The 19400-nt window shown below is 42.4% G+C and overlaps 3 protein-coding genes across 6 annotated transcripts in view; 1 reads left to right on the top strand and 2 right to left on the bottom strand.

The window, feature by feature from the left end:
* Positions 1-3548, bottom strand: part of iqsec3b (IQ motif and Sec7 domain ArfGEF 3b) — a 30799-nt gene extending 27251 nt beyond the window's left edge. For all 4 annotated transcript variants that reach the window (XM_034086000.1, XM_034085999.2, XM_034086001.2 and 1 more), the window contains exon 1: positions 2819-3548. In XM_034086000.1, coding sequence (XP_033941891.1) covers positions 2819-3336 — 518 coding nt within the window. In that variant the 5' untranslated portion in view covers positions 3337-3548. The remainder of the gene's footprint in view (positions 1-2818) is intronic.
* Positions 3549-4051: 503 nt separating this feature from the next.
* wash1 (WAS protein family homolog 1) lies at positions 4052-10932 on the top strand. The gene is made up of 11 exons (XM_034085422.1): positions 4052-4176; positions 5427-5567; positions 6223-6334; positions 6466-6612; positions 7939-8075; positions 8167-8302; positions 8390-8585; positions 9047-9217; positions 9343-9507; positions 9910-9981; positions 10073-10932. Exons 1-11 carry the CDS (start codon positions 4169-4171, stop codon positions 10213-10215), a joined length of 1428 nt encoding a protein of 475 aa, XP_033941313.1. The 5' UTR covers positions 4052-4168; the 3' UTR covers positions 10216-10932.
* ddx11 (DEAD/H (Asp-Glu-Ala-Asp/His) box helicase 11) lies at positions 10609-19285 on the bottom strand. Its single transcript, XM_034085420.1, has 28 exons — positions 19199-19285; positions 18533-18675; positions 18236-18451; positions 18065-18151; positions 17819-17955; positions 17674-17725; positions 17475-17582; positions 16621-16708; positions 16137-16336; positions 15903-15977; positions 15580-15657; positions 15444-15490; positions 15288-15367; positions 15144-15185; positions 14994-15061; positions 14885-14923; positions 14646-14781; positions 13832-13954; positions 13634-13746; positions 13481-13553; positions 12765-12868; positions 12517-12666; positions 12327-12395; positions 12130-12230; positions 11960-12044; positions 11778-11853; positions 11290-11444; positions 10609-11205 (listed from the first exon to the last, which is right to left on the bottom strand). Exons 2-28 carry the CDS (start codon positions 18659-18661, stop codon positions 11152-11154), a joined length of 2685 nt encoding a protein of 894 aa, XP_033941311.1. The 5' UTR covers positions 18662-18675; positions 19199-19285; the 3' UTR covers positions 10609-11151.
* Positions 19286-19400: the final 115 nt, after the last annotated feature.

The raw sequence follows: 19400 nt of genomic DNA, 5'->3' as shown, positions 1-19400 counted from the left end.
GTGAATATTTTAACAGTACATGTCTCCTGCTGTCGGCCCATGTTCTCTCTCTCCCTCTCTGTGTCGCGACCTCCCTCTCATAATCCCTCTTCTCTGTCCTGTTCTTTTAAGAGTACTTTAAACGCTGAAAAAGATCAGCTCCATTGGGATTCAAAGCAGTGTGTACATTGTTTGCACCGTCCACTGCGCCACAGCCTATCCCTCTGTTGTCCAACCTACCTATCTGTCCACCAGCAATATAGATAAACTGGAGAGACAGCTACCTCAAATGCACCCTTTTATTATTTATTTTTTGGTCCACCCCTGTAACTCTCTCACTATTTTTCTCCAATCTCTCTCAACTCCTTCCTTTTCACAGGTCCACTCCAATGTCAGCCTCCAGCTCCTTCCTCTCTACACCTCCAAGGGCTCCATCAAAGACAACGACTGAGCGTGCATCTCGCTCTCTTTATATTTCTCTGGCTTTCTCTCTCCTGAGAATGGCTGATTACCGTTCGCTCCATGGGCTAAGTGGGGCAGATAGGAGGCTCAGCTGGAAAGAGACAGAGAATGAGAGGAGGAGAGGATCCTGTGCGCCCCCCCCCCCCACCTCCCCATAGGACACATACACATGCACTGACTACACTGTCAACAACACAAAGCGCACAAGCATACTCAGAGCCAACCCTACGCAGCCCACAAGTCATTTATCTGCAGGGCAAATACAACAGGGCTCTATAGACATACATTCAGATAAATGTATTCAATGAAATATGAGATGTTCAAAGGTAAACAAAGGCCCAGAAAACCCACATACAGTTTGTAACACAGTATAACGCTGACACATAAGTGGCTGACAACAGGAAAAGCAAATCTGCTGATCTTGAAGCAGGCAATGACAGGAAGGTGAATCCTCTATAAATGCAAGTGAAGCCTTAACTCCCCCTCACTTGTCTGGCCTGCCAGAAGCAAAACAGGTGTTAATCTACTTGTCTTATCCGGAGCGACTTAAAATCACTTGGAAGGTGAGGATGTAAGGTTGCATTCAAGGACACACAATCAGCTGCTGCAGGAGCAAGAAGACCATTTAATAGCCGACACTGCTGCAGGGTCAACTGGTGGAGGGCTCTGCTGTTTTCTGCCTCCAGCCTCCAAAATAACAATTAGTTTATTGTAATTCCTTCCTCACCGGTTTGACTAGTTTGAATTAAAAAGCAGTGGTGTTACACTGATTCCTGTCAAACTAATAACAAATAGTTGCCGCAGGGTAAGCTCTCAAGAGAGTTCGACTCAGGCTCAGGTTTAATGCAAGGCTAGAAGAGAGCAACAGGCACTGTATTCACACACATAAACAGGCACACACACACACACACACACACACACACACACACACACACACACACACACACACACACACACACACACACACACACACACACACACACACACACACACACACACACACACACACACACACACACATGCAAACACACACTACTACCGAGCAGGAAATGCAATGCGTTGCTGGGTGAATCACTCACTGCATAATCAATATCAACAACTCCTTTTTTTAGTCTCCCCTTCTGCACTCCTCTGCTCCTCTCAACTCCTTCTCTGTTCTGTGTTACTCACTCAGTGGGGGTGGGGTCCCAGAGAGACCAATCAGGACTCCTGCTGGGATACGACTTATGAGCTGAACACACAAGCATGCACTCAGAACGAGAAAAAGATGGGTTTCCTCTCATTAGGTGATGTACTGATATACTATGAGGCTCCGGTGTCAAGCAGGGTGTGTGTGTGTGTGTGTGTGTGTGTGTGTGTGTGTGTGTGTGTGTGTGTGTGTGTGTGTGTGTGTGTGTGTGTGTGTGTGTGTGTGTGTGTGTGTGTGTGTGTGTGTGTGTGTGTGTGTGTGTGTGTGTGTGTGTGTGTGTCATAGTACAGCAACATCAAGGCCCAGAGGTCCTGTGAGAGTTCACAGCGCCCGTGCAGTAATTAATAGAGAAACCAGTGCCAGCGCCATGGACAGCGTCTCGCGGTGTCTCATCATCGCACGTGAAGCTGTTCTCCTGTCTCGAGCTGACATTGACCACACTGTGCAGTAAATGTTTCCAGCACAGACACATACACACACATACACTCACTCACTCACTCACTCACGCACACCCACACACACCCACCCACCCACACACACACACACACACACACACACACACACACACACACACACACACACACACACACACACACACACACACACACACACACACACACACACACACACACACACACATACACACACACACACACACACACGCACACGCGCACACACACACACACACACACACACACACACACACACACACACACACACACACACACACACACACACACACACACACACACACACACACACACACACACACACACACACACACAGGCCTAGGCTACAGCTGTTTGTTATGTAATGTTCCAGTGATCGTGATCCAGTTTCTCATTTAAATAATCTACGTCTTCCTCTCCTGGCACAGTCCTTAGTCGCGACTCACAGCTGACAATTGGAAATTTGCAAGCGCCATCTCCCTTAATTGAACGCCTCGCAATCTGCAAGACACGCGCACACGCGTGCACCCTCAACATGAAACAGTTTTTGACGGATGCTACACAAATTGGCTATTATGAAGAATTCAAGACAGGCTGATTTAGCCTAACTTTGAGGTCAATAAGCTAATTCAATACCAGAGGAGATTTTAACATTCATATTTACCTTAGCTATATTCTATAATTGACTATTTTAGGACCGACACAAATATATGCAAACAAGTTCATAATCTCTACTCACTCTGATTTCCTTGAGAGGGATCGACAAAGGGTTGTAGGGGTCATCGGAACCAACGAGCGGCAGCTTTGGAAACTTCCGCCGTTTTCTGGGTCACTTTCATCCGGCGAAGCCGTGGACGGGTCGGCCGGGACCAGCTGCATTTCCCCAGGGTCCATAGGTTGGGAAGGCGACGAGTCGACCTCCGGAGCAACGTCGTCCTGTGCTGGTTCAGCCTCGTGGTCCGACAGAGACTCCGCACCCGTGTTGAGCTGGGGGTCCGTAGGGTGGTGGTGTTGATGAAGGCAGCTGGGGTCGGGGTGATGATGGTTATGGTGGTGATGGTAAGGATGCTGCTGTACCCTGACGTCCCGCAGGTGCCTGTTCTCGCCGATAAGCTCGTCCACCCGCCGGTCCAGCTCCTCTATCCGGGAGCGCTGCGTCTGGATGAGACTCTGCTGGTTCTGGACGATGGTGGTGAGCTCGCGCAGGTACAGAATCGCCTGCACAGGGTTTTCCAGCAGACTCGAGCTCATCATCATACCCAAGACAAGAGGAGGGAAGAGAAGCAGAAGAAAAAAGAAAGCTGGACTGACCGATGGAGGACAGAGGAGATGCAAAATATCCGTGAATGCCGATGAGAAGGTGAGATGTATTTCCGCTCTCCTCTCCTTGATTCTGCTCGGGTGTGGATAAAGCTGCGCCGACCGAGCTAGCCTCCGCTTCTCCGGTCGTTTCCCTCCCTTCCTCTCTCTCTCTTTCTCTCTCCCACTGCGCTGAGTGGTGCTGATGAGAGGAGCCAGATCCAGATGTGACAGGAGGGAGGAGGGGAGGTGAAGCACTGGAAGACCGATGCGTCATTACGCACTTGCACGAGAAATGTACAGAGCAAGTACGCACTCTATAGGCTGTACAGGGGGATTCAACATGTACTTTTCTGAGCCGAGTTACTGTTAAAAAACACCTTTACTTGTTTATTTGTTGGTATGCATTTTGCAAATTCTACACAACCTTTATGGACTAAACTGCTTAAAGCTATATTTATGTTACGCATAAAAAGTATGATCAAATAATAATTCGTTTGTTCTTGAGGCTTGTTGTTTTTGCTGTTGTAGTTGTTTTTCTTATCTTAATCTGAAGAGCACATTTGTTTTAGCCAACATCTCATATCATTCAAATCGTTGAGGTGCTTCAGAAAACAGACTTTTCTCAGAGAACCTGAAGGCAACTTCCGCGTGGTGACCTGTGACACGTCACAAAAATGCGGAAGTACAGACCATTGTTTTGCTAAACGGTAGCTCGGATGCTAGAACCGAAAGCCGAACTGCTTCTTATTAAATTAAATCTGTAACTATAAACACTTAAACAACACTCATGGTCAGGTAAGACTGCAGTTTCCATGCGACTGCATTTTTCAGTATAACATGTCATTAAATGTGATATGTTTTAAAGCGACTCTGTCTTTAGCATGGACAGGCTCTCCTCTGACTTGTGTTATTATGATGTGGAATATCTTTGTTTAAACCAGCCTAAATGTGAGTTTATTATCTGTTAGCTGTTGATTTGACCACAAATAACTACCAGGGATATTTTGAGCCAACGTACATTAAAAATAAACAAATCCTCAGAGCCTTATACGTTGATGCAGTTGTCATGCATGGTCATGTGAGAGTCAGGTGAGGTCGGGAAGAGAGTTATTTCACGCTAAATAACCTAATGACAGGTTAGTTTTGCTGGAACAAGCATCACCAGCTGTGGAAGAAGTCTTCAGATCCTTATCATGAGTGAAAGTACTTATACCATAATGCGAAAGTTAAATAATCCTGCAATCAAACGCGTATTTTAGTTAAAGATATATCAGCAAAATTATCTTAAATTTAAAATACGTAATTGTGCAGTAAAATTGTCCCTTCCAATTTTTACTTTTATATGAAATGTTTTGTGGTTATTTAATGCTGCATTTATTTAGCATTTCATTGATAAAGATGTTTACGGTTTGGCCATTTTAACTTATTTTATATAGGCTATGGGTACTTCAATATACAGCAATGCGTCATAGTCTAATATTATTATTACAAATCAGCAGAAAAACAGGCCAGTTTTTAGCTTTCTAAACCGAACTAAAACCTGCAGTTTCTTCAATATAACTTGAGAAGTAGAAGGATATTCTTCATCCATGAAGGAACGCTTTATTCTTTAATCTTAAACATTCAGAATCAACACATCGGGAGATACATGGTTTCACTGGACAGAAAGGGGATGGATAAACTGTAATCTTAAAAGTAACTAAAGATGCCGCATACATTTAGTGGAGTATGTAGAAAAGTATTTTCCTCTGAGGTGTAGTGAAGTCAATTTACTTCTAATTTGTACTTACTTACAGTTCTTCAGTAAATGTACTTGGTAACATTCTACAACTGACCATCATTGTAAACAAGTTGACTGACTCTTTGACTATCACAATTACCCATTTCTCTTCCAGTTTTTCTATAATCATAGAAACATCAAATGTTGGCTTTATTTTTTTGAATAATGCCATAATTGCATCCCAAATCCATGATCAAAGTATGTCTGTTCGCAGTGCACACAGCCTTGTTTTTGATCATAAACCTTTTTCCTGTGTTCTCTCTAGGATGGCCCAGAAACACTGCCTGGAGGGCCAGGTGTACTCAGTGCCTCTCATCCAGCCCGACCTGAGGAGAGAGGAGGCCGTCCATCAGATAGCAGATGCATTACTCTACTTAGAGACCATCTCTACAGATATATTCAAAAGGTACACTCGCTCGCTCGCTCACTCACTCACTCACTCACTCACTCACTCACTCACTCACTCACTCACTCACTCACTCACTCACTCACTCACTCACTTTGGTCATTCGTTCATTCATTCATTGTATGTTTGTTGTCACTACTAGGGAGTAACACACAAGGCCAGGTAACAAACTATTTGAACACAAAAAAGCAATCAAAAAGGTTGTCGATACCACAAAAAGTAGCATTTGTTGAAAGTATTGAAGGACAGAAAAATGCCGTAATTTGAATGTAGTCAAATCCATATTCTAAGCCACAGCATCTGTTTATTAGCAGATGGTCCTGTCTGGTACCTTGAAAATACAGGAAGTGTCTCCTGTAATCTCATGAAAAGAGTGGCATTTAATACCATAAATGTTTTGCCAATACAACCTTTTTAAAGATGATGTGTTAGTAATTAAAGGATTGATGGAGGAAGAGCTGTGTAATACTTGCACTTCATTAAATGCACATTTTACAAAAATAATAATTGTGATTCAGCACCCTGCAAAGAAGAAATTGTGGATTAGTCTCAAGTTATGGCCTATATTGGATTATGTAATATGGTCTCAGACATAATTCCCTCAGTGTATGTTTGTCCATATTTATGTTGGTATATGTGTGTGTGTTGCTTCCAGGGTGTCAGACAGTGTAGAGAGGAACCGCCGGCAGCTGCAGAGCGTCACTGACCGGATCAGGCTGGCTCAGGCCCGCGTCAACAAGATCAAAGGCAGCAAGAAGGCCACCAAGGTAACACAGCACCCCCACTCTGTCAGGCCTCTGTGTATATGGCAACTATGATGGAGACACAGTAAGGCTCATTGAAAGCATTAACTAGCCCTGTGTATGTTTGTTATATAATCTGTTTTTTGTTTATAAAGGTTTTCTCCAGTGCCAAATACCCGGCCCCAGATCGACTTCAGGATTACACATCTATCTTCATTGAAGCTGTAGACCCCTCCTCACAAACTCGCCCTCGACACAGGATACAGAATAAACTTCGACCCTTTGATGAGAAGGCTTTGCAGGTGAGATACATTCATTAAACTGCTAATTACACCACACTAATCCAACAATTACAAAATGTTACTTGTTATAAGAGCCTACGTTTCTGTGTTCTACTTCCCATGTCCTGAAGCCCACACGCCATAGTTATATAACTAATACAAAATATAAGAAAGTGCGTGCTTGCCTAATAGCAATGGGACCTTTATACTGCCGACACTGCTAAAACTGTGGGTTCAAAAAAGGGATAAATAGATGCATGATTAATTGCCATTTCCATGGCTTTTATCTTACTGCTGAGAATAATGACACAGCTCTCGCGTGGGTCAAACGAGGAAAGGAGGGATTGCAGCGGAAGTTTTAACTCCTCCATATTTATGTAGACTGTAGGACAAACATGACCCCATCAGTATTTGTGCAGAAGTTAAGAGCTGGTCCCCAACCAGTCTTTTCTTTATCATATGAATGAGAGGCATTCACTTTTTATGATGGTCCATAAGCACTGTTTCCAATGTCCACTGTGGAGGCCACATTGATGTAGTTTAATGGCCAAATGAATGGAGAAATAGCCTTAATGACCATCTTTTGCAGGAATGCCTAGAAATTCCGAAAGAGAAGTGAATGTGTTGTTTAATAAGCATGTTAAAGCAAGCCTGGTCTGGATACAATGTCAAAAACAAATTACACAATCCAGTTATAAAGTATGATTCACATTTTTGTGTTTCTATGGACATGGCAAATGATATACTATGTTGTTGTTATGCTAACTAACCATACATGATCTCATGATTAGCAGTATCCATATTACTAATAAGCTTAAATCCATGTCAGTCTCAATTTCACACCAATTTAAACAACCAATTGACATCCACTTAATATAATGTTACATTGGCCTTAATGGGCATTTAGCCTTGCAGTTTTGGAGATCATTTTCAGAACAGGACAGATTCTTTTTACGGGTCCGTTGTCATGGCAGAGGAGGGTTGCGTGCGTGCGTGCGTGCGTGCGTGCGTGCGTGTGTCCGGCCTCGCCCAGGCTCCTGCATTTTTTTATAGTGAACACCACTGTTTTTCCTTTACCTTCTCTGGAAACTTTACAAAAAAAGCAATATTTTCTGCTCTGTCTGCTTGTTCTAGCAAGTGTTATGTTTTTGTGTGTGTATGTGAGAGGGACCAGGGAGAAACGTAAACACTTCTGACATTTTTCTCTAGTGCAGAAATGCATTATTCAAAATCCCACAGAACCAATGTCCCGCGCGTGTGAGTGCAGAAGCACATTGGCATTTGTGATTTGCGATACTCAATACTTGGTTACAGATCTGCCTCTTACTCACCATATCTTTCTTTCAGGAGAAATTGATGTATTTCCCAGTGTGTGTGAACAAGAAGAAGAGGTCTGAGGATGAGACGGAAGAGGGCCTGGGCAGTCTGCCACGAAACATCTCCTCCGTCAGCTCCCTGTTGCTTTTCAATACCACAGAGAACTTGTGAGTCCACACACAGACACAGATGCTAACTGTAAACACAGATTATAGTTTAATCTTTTCTTCATGTTTTGGGATTTGTGTGCTTTTATAGATATAAGAAGTATGTGTTCCTTGATCCTCTGGCGGGAGCAGTGACAAAAACACACACAACACTGGAAACGGAAAAAGAAGCGAAACCGTTTGACGCACCGCTGTCCATCACGGAGGGACAGCAGCTGGAGAGACAGGTTCCTCCAACTCAAATACACATTTAATATGATGATTAGTAATCATTAAGAAATGTTGTTTCTAAACTTATATTTGCTCTTTGACAGACGGCAGAGTCCTATTTCTATGTGCCAGACCTGGGCCAGGTGCCGGAGATAGACGTGCCGTCCTACCTGCCTGACCTGCCAGGCATCGCAGACGACCTGTCCTACAGCGCAGACCTGGGGCCAGGCTTTGCCCCGTCAGGACCCACACAAAACATCCCTGATCTGCCCAGCTTCTCTGAGGAGAGCGACGCACATGGTACACACACACACACACACACACTTTTGTGAATTACTTCAGAGACGTTGTCCAAAATATACTGGAGCACACAAATTTAAGATATCAAACGTTATATTTTACTCCATTCTATTTCAATGTAAATACTGCTATATTTTTAATTATTATTTTATGTTATAATAATAGATTTCTTAAAATAGTTCTCTATCTGTGTTTTTTATTTTTGTTTTACTTTTATGTATGCACCATGACACCAAGTCAAATTCCTAATATGTGTCAACCTACCTGGTGATAAACCTGTTTCTGATTCAAATCCGGTTATAAAGAGGTGCCTTATATCTATGTGTTTCCCCCCCCCCACCGATACACACTTAACCGACGTGATTGACGGGTGTTGAACCTGCTCCTTCATTCTGTGGTTTAGACTCTATTTACAAACAGTGTACTGTTTAAAAGCTGATTTAGTTCTCTTTCTCTTCCAGGATTTCACCTCCAACCTAATGTTCCACCTCCTCCACCACCTCCCCCTCCTCCTGAGCCTGCCCTCGCTCCAGCCATTCCTGCAGGAGCTCCCCCTCCTCCTCCCCCTCCACCTCCACTGCCCCCCCCTCCTGTTGACAGCCCCACAGAAGCCTCTCGGACGCCAAGTTCAGGTTTGCCTCCAGTCCTCGTTTACACACACACTCACACAGACTCCCTATTCAATCTCCTCCTTTGTATTATCTTTGACATTAAGTGGCATAAACCCAGACCCCCCCCGCCCTCCTGTCTCCTCTAGCTGCAGGCCCTGTGGCCGGTACTCCCTCCAAGGTGGTTGAGCCGCCAGACGGACGTGCAAATCTCCTCGAATCCATCCGCAACGCCGGAGGCATCGGCAAAGCCAAGTTACGAGACATTAAAGAGCGCAAGATGGAGAAGAAGAAACAGAAGGAGCAAGAGCAAGGTGTCTGATTGTTTGAGTGGGGATGGGGTTCTGCTTATGTTTTATTTACTGCTACATGATACAGCTCTAACAATGATGAGAAAGTCATGCAATCAAAGCACGTGACCAGGCGCTAGTTAGCATTCAACCATGAGTTCACACAATGCATCACAGAGCACTGAGCATGGCAGCTTTTGTGTTTTTATCTCATAAGGTTATGATGACACGGTCCATTGCTTTGCGACCTTGACTTTTTAAATGGTAACCTCATTAAAAGGCTAAGATGGTTACAGTCATATTTTAAATTGTCTGCATATCTTGGCCAGGTCATGACCTTTTGAACATTTCGGCGGTAGAATCAAATTCTGTGGGAAACACTGTGATTGTATGATTATTTAGTAACTGGCTGTCTTTGTCTCACAGCGGTGGCAGCGGCATCTAGTGGTGGAGACTTTATGTCGGATCTCTTCAACAAACTTGCCATGCGAAGGAAAGGTGAGGATCCCTTTGAATGACATATGGGATAATACTGGGACAGGTGGGTGGAGCGGCATGCAGTCAATAATGTGTCCTGTTCCCTCTGCAGGTATCTCTGGGAAGGGGCCAGCGGGGGGGGAGTCGAGCGACGCGCCCGCTGGGGCCGGAGGTGCTTTTGCCAGGATGTCAGATGTCATCCCACCACTTCCTTCCCCACATGCTACCACAGATGATGATGACTGGGAAGCATAACCTGAAGGACAATGAACACTGATAATGAAAGCATTTGATAGTCCTGAATAATTTGTTCTATACAAAGGTCTTACATGTTCCTACATCACCTATTATACAAAAAAGTTGTGATGCTAACAGAAGCTTTTAGTGTAAATGGCCAATAATTGGCTTCATAACGATAAGTGCATTGATTTGTCCATGGAAAACAAACTAAAACGACTAAAACTCCAATAATAAAGCAGTTTATTGATAATGTTCATTGTAAAATATTTTCATAACATTAAAAAGGAGATAAAAGAATGCTTTTAAATTCATCGAACCATTTAATCAACCTCTTAACATTAAATTAACGTAACTAAACATTTTCTTTAAATTATTAATATATTTTTCAAGAGTAAACAAAACAATATCTGAAAGCAAATAAAAACAATTTATTGATAATCATATTCATTGTAACAGATAATTCACAAGCAAATATTATAACACTCACTCAAATCATCGAACCATTTTACTTACATCTCAACCTTTTAATAAACGTAATTTCTGCGTTTATTACGACTGATTTACCCGAGTCGTATGATAAATGTCTCTTTGTCTACAGTGTGCCATCATATACTTGTATTCATCCTTCTCGAAATTGTCTTAATTTCTCTAAAGCAGAGACATGAGCTAGCCAAGGCAGAGCACAAGAAATTGATAGGATATGAAATGTAAAATAAATCAAGTTGGATCAAACTGTCTTCCTGGTTGACCTTTGAATTCAAGCCAGGAGCATTCAGAGGTCTGATGGCCTCAAGCTGTTAGCAACAACATATTTTGTTATGCAACTTATCAAAGAGGGTCCCTTATTTTCTCTCAATATTGTTTTATTAGAACATTTCTTTCGCTCAGTGACCGCTTGCTGTTGCACTGGGTTTCCCGGGAGTTCCTCCTAACCTCGGTCTTTGGAAACGTCTAAGCTGGCTGTAGGTGACACTCCACCTGCTTCTGCTTCTTCTCCAGGAAGAACTAGGAAAGAAGAATATACAAAGACAACATTGGAATATGTTTGAGTCACGATAAAGTGGTTTGAGAGCGGACACTCGCCCTCACCTTCCGTAAGGCAGCAAAAGCAGGGCCAAAGGTGGTGTGTGTGCTGGTGCGCTCTTTGATCCACTCTGGAAGTTTAGAGAGCGTCACAGGTCGAGCGTAACGTCTGTCACACAGCACGATGGAGGAATAGTCGCCACGGTGACGGATAGCTCTTCCTTTTGGCAGATGAAGTCAAATATAAATAAATACTTATCCTACTATCTTGTCAACTAAGGAATAAATAATGGTAACACTTTATTTGGAGAGTCACTTTATAATCATACCTACATTTTCTGAGATTATTATAGCAGGTAAGTTTAAAGTATATTTAGGCATGTTTATAAATTGTCACATATACAGACAAATGGTTTGACTATTAAGCTGTTGAAATGTTACAAAGACTGTTTGAAGTATTTGTAGGTGGACTTTCCAAATAAAGTGGTACCTTTTTAATAATGTATTCTCAGAGATTTGTATCTGATCTGTTGTCCTGAGTAATGCATCGTTACCTATGGATTGATTGACAGCCTTCATGCACTGGTTTTCTATCAGTGCTTGGCCGGGGCTCTTTCCTCCATTGTGAGGCTAGAAAACAAACACGACTGAGATGAGAACGATGACGTGCTTCATGTCAGCATTTCTGTGACCCTGTGCCAGGTTTGTGAACGCAGTGAGGACAGTGAGGTCTCACCAGGTGTTTGTCCAGGTAGGACATCTTTTCCTGCAGCTCTGGGGATTTGATGTTGGGATATGGCATCCCCACCATCACCACACACCTGTGATCATATGCACACAGAAAACAGCATTTAGTACTGTACGCTTCAGGCAGTATGCAACCTCCCGTCGTCCATATGCACACACCTGCCCAGGTCATCTGAGAAATTGATGCCCTCACTCATCTTTCCTCCGACCACAGAGAACAGCAACGCTCCTGTGAGCCCGCCGGGATCTGCAGCACACCTCTGACAAAATAAAAAGACGTGCAAATAGTGTCAATCGTAGAGGCACTCGTGAGGAATGGATCGTTAATGGTGATGTTTGAGCAGTGACTGTTTTACCTGGATACAGCGGGAGAACTCGCTCAGCACCTGCTCCACCTGGTTGGCTTTCTTCGGCTCCTGGAAGATCTGGGAAAGTAATTGTGAAAGCTTAGAAATATATAAGATTCACTTAAAGAACAACTTCCCTAAAATATTATTCCACCCTCGAGTTAAGGCGTGATGGAGACAGCTTTCTGTGGTGATGTACCTTCTTCTTGTTAGCGAGACGACTCAATGCCCCGCTGGCCTCCCAGTGAGAAACGATGCGTCTGGAGTACTCGTAGGAAGGGAAGAAGCACACGACGCCGCCGGGGACCACGTTACAGATGTTGGAGAGAATTCGCCCCGTCTCATCCATCTGTCAACATGCACACATTTGCAATGGTGCTTGTGTTAACAATGCAGCTACATTCAACAATATTATGGCAGGATTCAACACAATAGTGTGTCTGGTACCATGCGTGGAGTGTCTCTGCTTTGGAAAGTAAAATCCAGCTCCTGACCAGAGGGACCGCTGCACAAGACGAGGGGAAGAATGTTCTCCGGAGGAATTACATGACCTACAGACAAAGGGCAGAAAGAAAGTAGTTATGTCAATTTAGATATAACAGCACCAACATGAAATCATTTTATACCACTTGAATACAAAATATATTCCACATCAAATATAGCTCGGATGTATGCAACAAATCTAAGACTTAAGACTTCCTTTTCTGTGTGTATAAATAGTGAAATCAGGTAACTTAACTTCAATTTCACGCAGAACTTATCAGTCTCAGGACACAGTAATAGTACTTTTTTTTTTAAATGGTGTTGTTCAGATGGCAGTTTTAGTTTAAAAGGATGAACAACTAACTAATTATTTAGGTCACAAAATGGCTTCATTTCCGTCTCTCTTTGGTCAGTTCTGATACGATATTTCACCTTCATGACTCAAACCAGGTGCGAGTTTATGACACTATTCTTCTATTTAGTCAATCTGCTTGAATAACCCGATGCGAAGTTGGCACTCAAACTAAAATCGGTTGTTATTTAAGAGTTTGTGAAGTATTATATTATTCATCAAAAATTCCTACACACAGAAATATTGATAAACACATCACTAAGAGAGGGTAAGTTACAAAAGCTCAAAAAGAAATGCCACAAAGTAGTTTTAAAAATGGGCCACTCACCACAGGAAAACTCAGTGATGCGCTCCTCTCCCACTCCGGCAGAAAATAGGAGCTCTTGTTTGAAGTCTGAGACCTACATATCACATCTTTCAGAATGAGAAATCTTACACAGCCCAGGCTTGGTTTGTTTTCAGTGGATTTATCATCACTCACAGGCTGCATGGTTCCTCCGGCGATGATGACGGCTCTGCACTGCTCCAGCACTTGAGCGAAGTGCACCGCTGGATTCAGCATCAGGAACTTCACGCTGCTCTCTGAAACAGTACCTGGGCATAGAACAGAGGGGGAGTTTATAAGACTTTGAATTTGTATTGGCATCCTTTATATGGAGTTGTGTATTTAAAGCAGTACCTTGTCTCTGCACCACCACTCTGCCGTCTGTGTTGCTGTTGGTGAGAGCCATGAAGAAACCCTCCACCTGCATCATGGGAGATGCAGAGAGCACTTTCTCTGCCTCTGACCCCTGCTGGTCAGCTGAAGACCCCGCACACAGCAGCAGAGAGAAGAGACCAATCAACAAAAACAACAACCAGATGAATGCTACACTGTGGGTACAATTATTAAAATATTGAAATAAAGTGGACCGTCTTAAAACAACCTACTTCTTTCACTACAACAAAATCTACATTAGTATTACTTATTCAAAGATGACCAGAAAAGGACTTTGATTAGAGAAGAAGATTTCTCAACTTGTAAACATTTCTATGAATGTATTACAGCTTAGTCTTTCAACTTTGAGGATTTATGTAATCTTTATGTGTTTTTTTTTCAAGTATGACGATTAATCTAATAGGGGAAGTTTCTTCATGAGAATTTGTACGGGCTTTTTACATCTCCTGTTCCTTGTTCTACTTTTTCTGAAGTGTCTTTTTGTATATATGTGCAAATAAATTAAATTATTAACAAAACTATAATACCTCATTGTTTATTGTCTGTTGATTACAAAATGCCAGGATTTCACAAATCGCTGAATGTGAGGGATAAGTGTAGTGTGAAAGGAACAATAATATCTGCAGATTAGATCCAGCTCAACCAAAAACACATGTCTCCTTTTGAGCAACATACTAGTTTCCTAGTTTAATAACACAATATGTGATGTATATTTTTATGCCTCTTCTGCTGAATTTGTTTTTAATGTGTGAGTGACATAAATCAGTCCTCTGACCTGGCGTTGTGCTCTGGTTGCTCTGCAGCGTTTGCAGGTAGCGGTTCAGGCCTTCTGTGCGGCGGTTCTCCTTGATGGAGTTCTGAGTGTGCAGACTCACTCCTGATCCTGCATACTTCTCCACAAAGCCGCCCAGCTGCAGAGAGAAGGCACATGGGATTTATATTTATTTAACATTGGGTACGTCGATATTCACACGAGGCATAAATCAATACATACATATCATATTAAACACTCACCTTTCTGCTGATCAGGCTTTTCTCAAAGTATCTCGGCAACTAAAGTGACATTGAGAGAATTAGAGATGGTAGATTAGGTATGGTGTTCAGGAGCCATGATTGTGACTACCTTAAACAAGTTGATGTTGTCGATCTGAGCCTTGAAGAGGAAGTTGTTAATGGTGAGCATTTCCGTTCCTAAAAAAAGAAACATGACTGGTTGGAAATGTCTACATAGATGTGATTTAATGTATGTTATTTATGTGTATTATTGACTTACCTGTTTGTGTAGTCTGGGTCTGTGGATTCTGCCCCACCTTACCTGAAAGGATAGCATGTAAGTCATAGTGTCCAGCAATATCCCCTTCTGACTAACTGGCCATAATCTATAATTACATTCTTATTTTAGCCCAATCACACTCACCTCCCAGCACCCGGACAAGCCCTTCAACCACAAACAGAATCTGTTTAATGTACATGAGGTTCTTTGCCTTCAGTCTGCTCCTGATGTTGTAGAAATATAAACAAGTCAGGAGGGTGATACAATATTTGATTTATTAATCTCTGTGTGTATACTCACTTGTAGCAGTCAGAATACTGGGTGAGCTGCGAGTGGGCACGGCATAGCTGTAAAAAGATTCATAATTAGGTATTTTGCAGAGAACGTGCGCAATTTAAATCAACATTTTGTACATGATGTGTACCAATTTGTTTACCTGCGCTCCAGTGAGCTCTGCACTGTGTATACAAGAGAGCGTGTCACTAAGATTGTGCGCTTCATCTATGATCACCACCTGTAAGAAAATCCAGTTTAAGTTGAAACTGATCAAAGAATGATCAGCTATCCAAACAGTTTCAAACTATATCCTTTACTTTGTTCAGAACCATTATTGTTAAGGGCCAAAGGTTAAACAAATTGTGAACAAATGTTGTTTTAACATTACTAGGCCATTTTTAATATTTTTCTTTTTTATATTTCCTTGGCAATTCTGAAAATGTCTGAACAGAAAACCCTTGAGAAAATCAAAAATAATCCTACCTGATCCTTCAGCTGGATCCCTGCTGCCTTCCTTGTTGCTTCATGAAGCAAAATCTGATAGGGCAGCACCACCAACTATGCATACACAATAAACAGTTAACACGTAAACTTCAAATAAAAGGTAATGACTTAATAAATAAAATAAATCATTTAGTGAAAACCAAATGATGTCTCGAGCACAGAGAGCAAGAAATCTTCCGAGTAATGAGACAGAGAAATGGATGCCAGTGTTACCTGAGCAGGGGGAACAGAGAGGCGCGTGGCGTAGTACGGACATGAGTGTGTCTCTCTGCCCAGCTTCAGCATCTGCTCTATATCGTGGACCTTCCCCAGAACGTCGTCCCTCATCTGCTGCAGAGCCGTAGCTTTATTATAGGGACACACACTCTTTGCTGGGCCCCGCTTCCGTTTTACACCCTCTTCCTGATGCTTGTCTACAAAATGGCAGAACAGGAAGCGTTGTAAGTCAAACAGCTCTTGGGTAATGGGCTTTCTTAATGCTCTGGAAATATTGGTCAGTTTTCAATGTTTTTTCTTCATTTTTGATTTACTCGGATTTGTGGCTGTTTTTGTGTGTCTTTCAAATAATCTCAACAAAGCTTTTCTGGTTCAAATGAAGATTAAATAACACATAGTTGTCTTACAAACTTCAACTTATCTGGAAATATGTTTATGTAATATCAGTAGTTATAGAGCTACATTTTTAAGTTGCTCTCACCATGTTTGTTTTTCTGCATCTCCAAGCAGCGGTCATTAATGCGTTGGCTGCTGCCAAGGCGTCGCACCTCATCGTTGATACACAGATTCTGGAAAGTATACCATTTTATGTTTACTGGGCAAATACTCTCAGATGTAATGATTAACAATTATGGTTTTACTGAATGAGTACAAGTAACTGTTCCAATTGAATGCCGAGCCTAGTGTGGGAGGGGAAGAAATGTAGATAAAGTTTCACGCTAGATTTTTCAATAAAAAACCTGTAGAATGTAATCACATTTAATGTAGTTATTCCTAAATTGGAAGAAAACAAAATATTTTAAAAAGTATAAATAACCGTAATATTCTGGTGTGTGTGTCTGTGTGTGTGTGTGTGTGTGTGTGTGTGTGTGTGTGTGTGTGTGTGTGTGTGTGTGTGTGTGTGTGTGTGTGTGTGTGTGTGTGTGTGTGTGTGTGTGGGCCTGGCATTACTATACTTGTGGGGACCTAAATCTGTCTACACAGTCACGTGTGGGGACTCGCATCCCTTATGGGGACAAATTGGAGGTCCCCATAAGGGGAATCATTAATTTTAGGGTGAAGACTTGGTTAGGTTAAGGTTTAGGGTTAGGCATGTGTTGGTTATGGTTAAGGTTAGGATAAGTCTCCAGGAAATGCATGTAAGTCAATGTAATGTCCCCTGAAGTGATTTATACATGGTATGTGTGTGTGTGTGTGTGTGTGTGTGTGTGTGTGTGTGTGTGTGTGTGTGTGTGTGTGTGTGTGTGTGTGTGTGTGTGTGTGTGTGTGTGTGTGTGTGTGTGTGTGTGTGTGTGTGTGTGTGTGTGTGTGTGTGTGTGTGTGTGGTGCACATACCTGCCGTGAGCCCAGGGTGACCAGACTGATGTCCTTGCTGAAGGGACTCTTTTGAACCTCATGGACAAACTGGGCCAGCTGGGAGTGAGTGCGACTGCAGTAGTAAATCTGAAAACACACACATGTATACAGCCTCACTTCAAGGTAACATGTTACACATCTCCTTAGAGTTACAATATGAAATGTCTCTTTCACACACCTTAGTAACATGTTCTTCAACCAGATCGTCGTCTTCCTCAGTAGCAGAAAATCTAAGCATGCGAGCAAACACACCCTGCTGTTGTTGTCCGTCACTGTGATATTACATTTGATATGATTTGTAACCAATCAATGGCTGCTCTCACCTGCTCTTGGTCTTTGACTCGTCATCGCTCTCATATTCTGCGATGATGAGCTCCTCGTCCTCTTGATCTCCTTGGGGCTCGGTTTGTTCCTCTTTACTGAGCTGGAGCAATTTTATTGCCTCTTCATCTTCACAACTCTACAGAAATGTATATATTTAGTTGTAGAGACTGAACGTATGATAATTGTAATTTATGGGGAATGTTCTATGCCTGGCACCTTTAAGATCACGGTGCAAGATCACTTACTTTTCTTTTCATTGCATACTTCAGTTGAACGTTATTTCTGATCATTTCTAATCGTTCTTCCCTCTTCTTTCTTTTCAATTCTTCGTCCTGGCATAAAAAAACATATAATTATGTTAAAACTGAGCGGTTGATAAGCTGGAAAGCCAAGGTCAAATACATTGACTTTCTTACCTTCAACTTTGACACCAAGTCACGATCTGCTTTTTTTTTAACAAAATCAGTGATCCAGTCTGGCTCTGCAGATGAGCTGCTAGTGGAGGATGGAGCAGTGACAGTGGAGAGAGCTGCTTCTCCTTCATGCAGCAGAGCAGCTGACTCCTGTTTCCTCTTCTCCTCAAAGTCACTGAGCCAGCTCAGCGCTCCACATATCAGACTCAGAGACTTGCCCTGGGTTAATGGACACACATGTTAAAATGGCAAAATATCAATAAAATATCTCTTATATACAGTACATGCCCACAAACACACCGTCCCAGTTGGACTTTCAAAGATTCCAACTTTGCCCTGGTCAAGAGCACTGTACAGGGCTTGCATAAACTGCTCCTGGATGTTGTAGGGCTGATAGGGAAATGGAAATGTGTCCCTGCCATTTTCCATGATTGTGAACCTCCCTGGAGGATGACATGAATAGGTTAACAAAGAAGCCTCGTAATCATTGAACAGCACCTAGTTTGTTTAGACTGTGTGTATTAGCTACAGTCCTCCACTCCTGATAGTGATGTTGTGTCTCAGATGAAACACACGGATCTCCTGACCTCCTATGGGTTGAATTCTGCTTTTTTGCAGATCAATCAATCCTATTAAAGTCATGACGAATGTATGATCTAATGTGCCTCATATAACTACATGGCATGAGTGTGCCACAATGCAGTTCATAATTATGTATCCTTAGATATTCTAAATTCGTCAACATGGTTTGGGACGCAGCTAACATTTGTGTTTTAAAGTTGTCACTGCTAGCTGTTGAGTTACCTTGAAACAAAAACGTTATCTCCAATTTAGGTTGATATAATGTTAGCTGTCTGGATTACATAGCTCAAAGCTAACTAACTTGTAACCTATCACATTAGCTGACGTCGTATATCTACTGATCGTTTTTTGTACAGAGATGGTTGGTATATATTAGCTACTTACCCGCAGATTGATAATGTTAGCCTTGAAAAAGAAGATTTTACTTTGTTAGAATGTTTACCTCCCCTGTTCAACATCCGCGCCAACAGGCAGCGGTGGGGAGGAGATCTGACCAATAGGGTGCAAGATACACCAAAGAGCGCGTGATTTACTATAGTGAAGTGCTTGAGTGGACGGGGCTATACAGACATATTACCTATTGTCC

The sequence above is a fragment of the Pseudochaenichthys georgianus genome, chromosome 6 (assembly GCF_902827115.2).
Source record: "Pseudochaenichthys georgianus chromosome 6, fPseGeo1.2, whole genome shotgun sequence".
Taxonomy (NCBI): Eukaryota; Metazoa; Chordata; class Actinopteri; order Perciformes; family Channichthyidae; genus Pseudochaenichthys; species Pseudochaenichthys georgianus.
Note: the sequence above shows the minus strand (reverse complement) of the source record. Positions and strands in the feature narration are given on the sequence as shown.

Excerpts from the sequence above, each read along its gene's own strand:
- wash1 (XM_034085422.1), top strand. Across the intron at positions 6,335-6,465 it reads GCAGCAAGAAGGCCACCAAG|GTTTTCTCCAGTGCCAAATA; the intron begins GTAACACAGCAC and ends TTGTTTATAAAG. Across the intron at positions 6,613-7,938 it reads TTGATGAGAAGGCTTTGCAG|GAGAAATTGATGTATTTCCC; the intron begins GTGAGATACATT and ends TCTTTCTTTCAG.
- ddx11 (XM_034085420.1), bottom strand. The coding sequence starts at position 18,661 with ATGGAAAATGGCAGGGACACATTTCCATTTCCCTATCAGCCCTACAAC. Across the intron at positions 13,554-13,633 it reads CCGGAGGAACCATGCAGCCT|GTCTCAGACTTCAAACAAGA; the intron begins GTGAGTGATGAT and ends TGTGATATGTAG. Across the intron at positions 12,396-12,516 it reads GTCTCGCTAACAAGAAGAAG|ATCTTCCAGGAGCCGAAGAA; the intron begins GTACATCACCAC and ends TTACTTTCCCAG.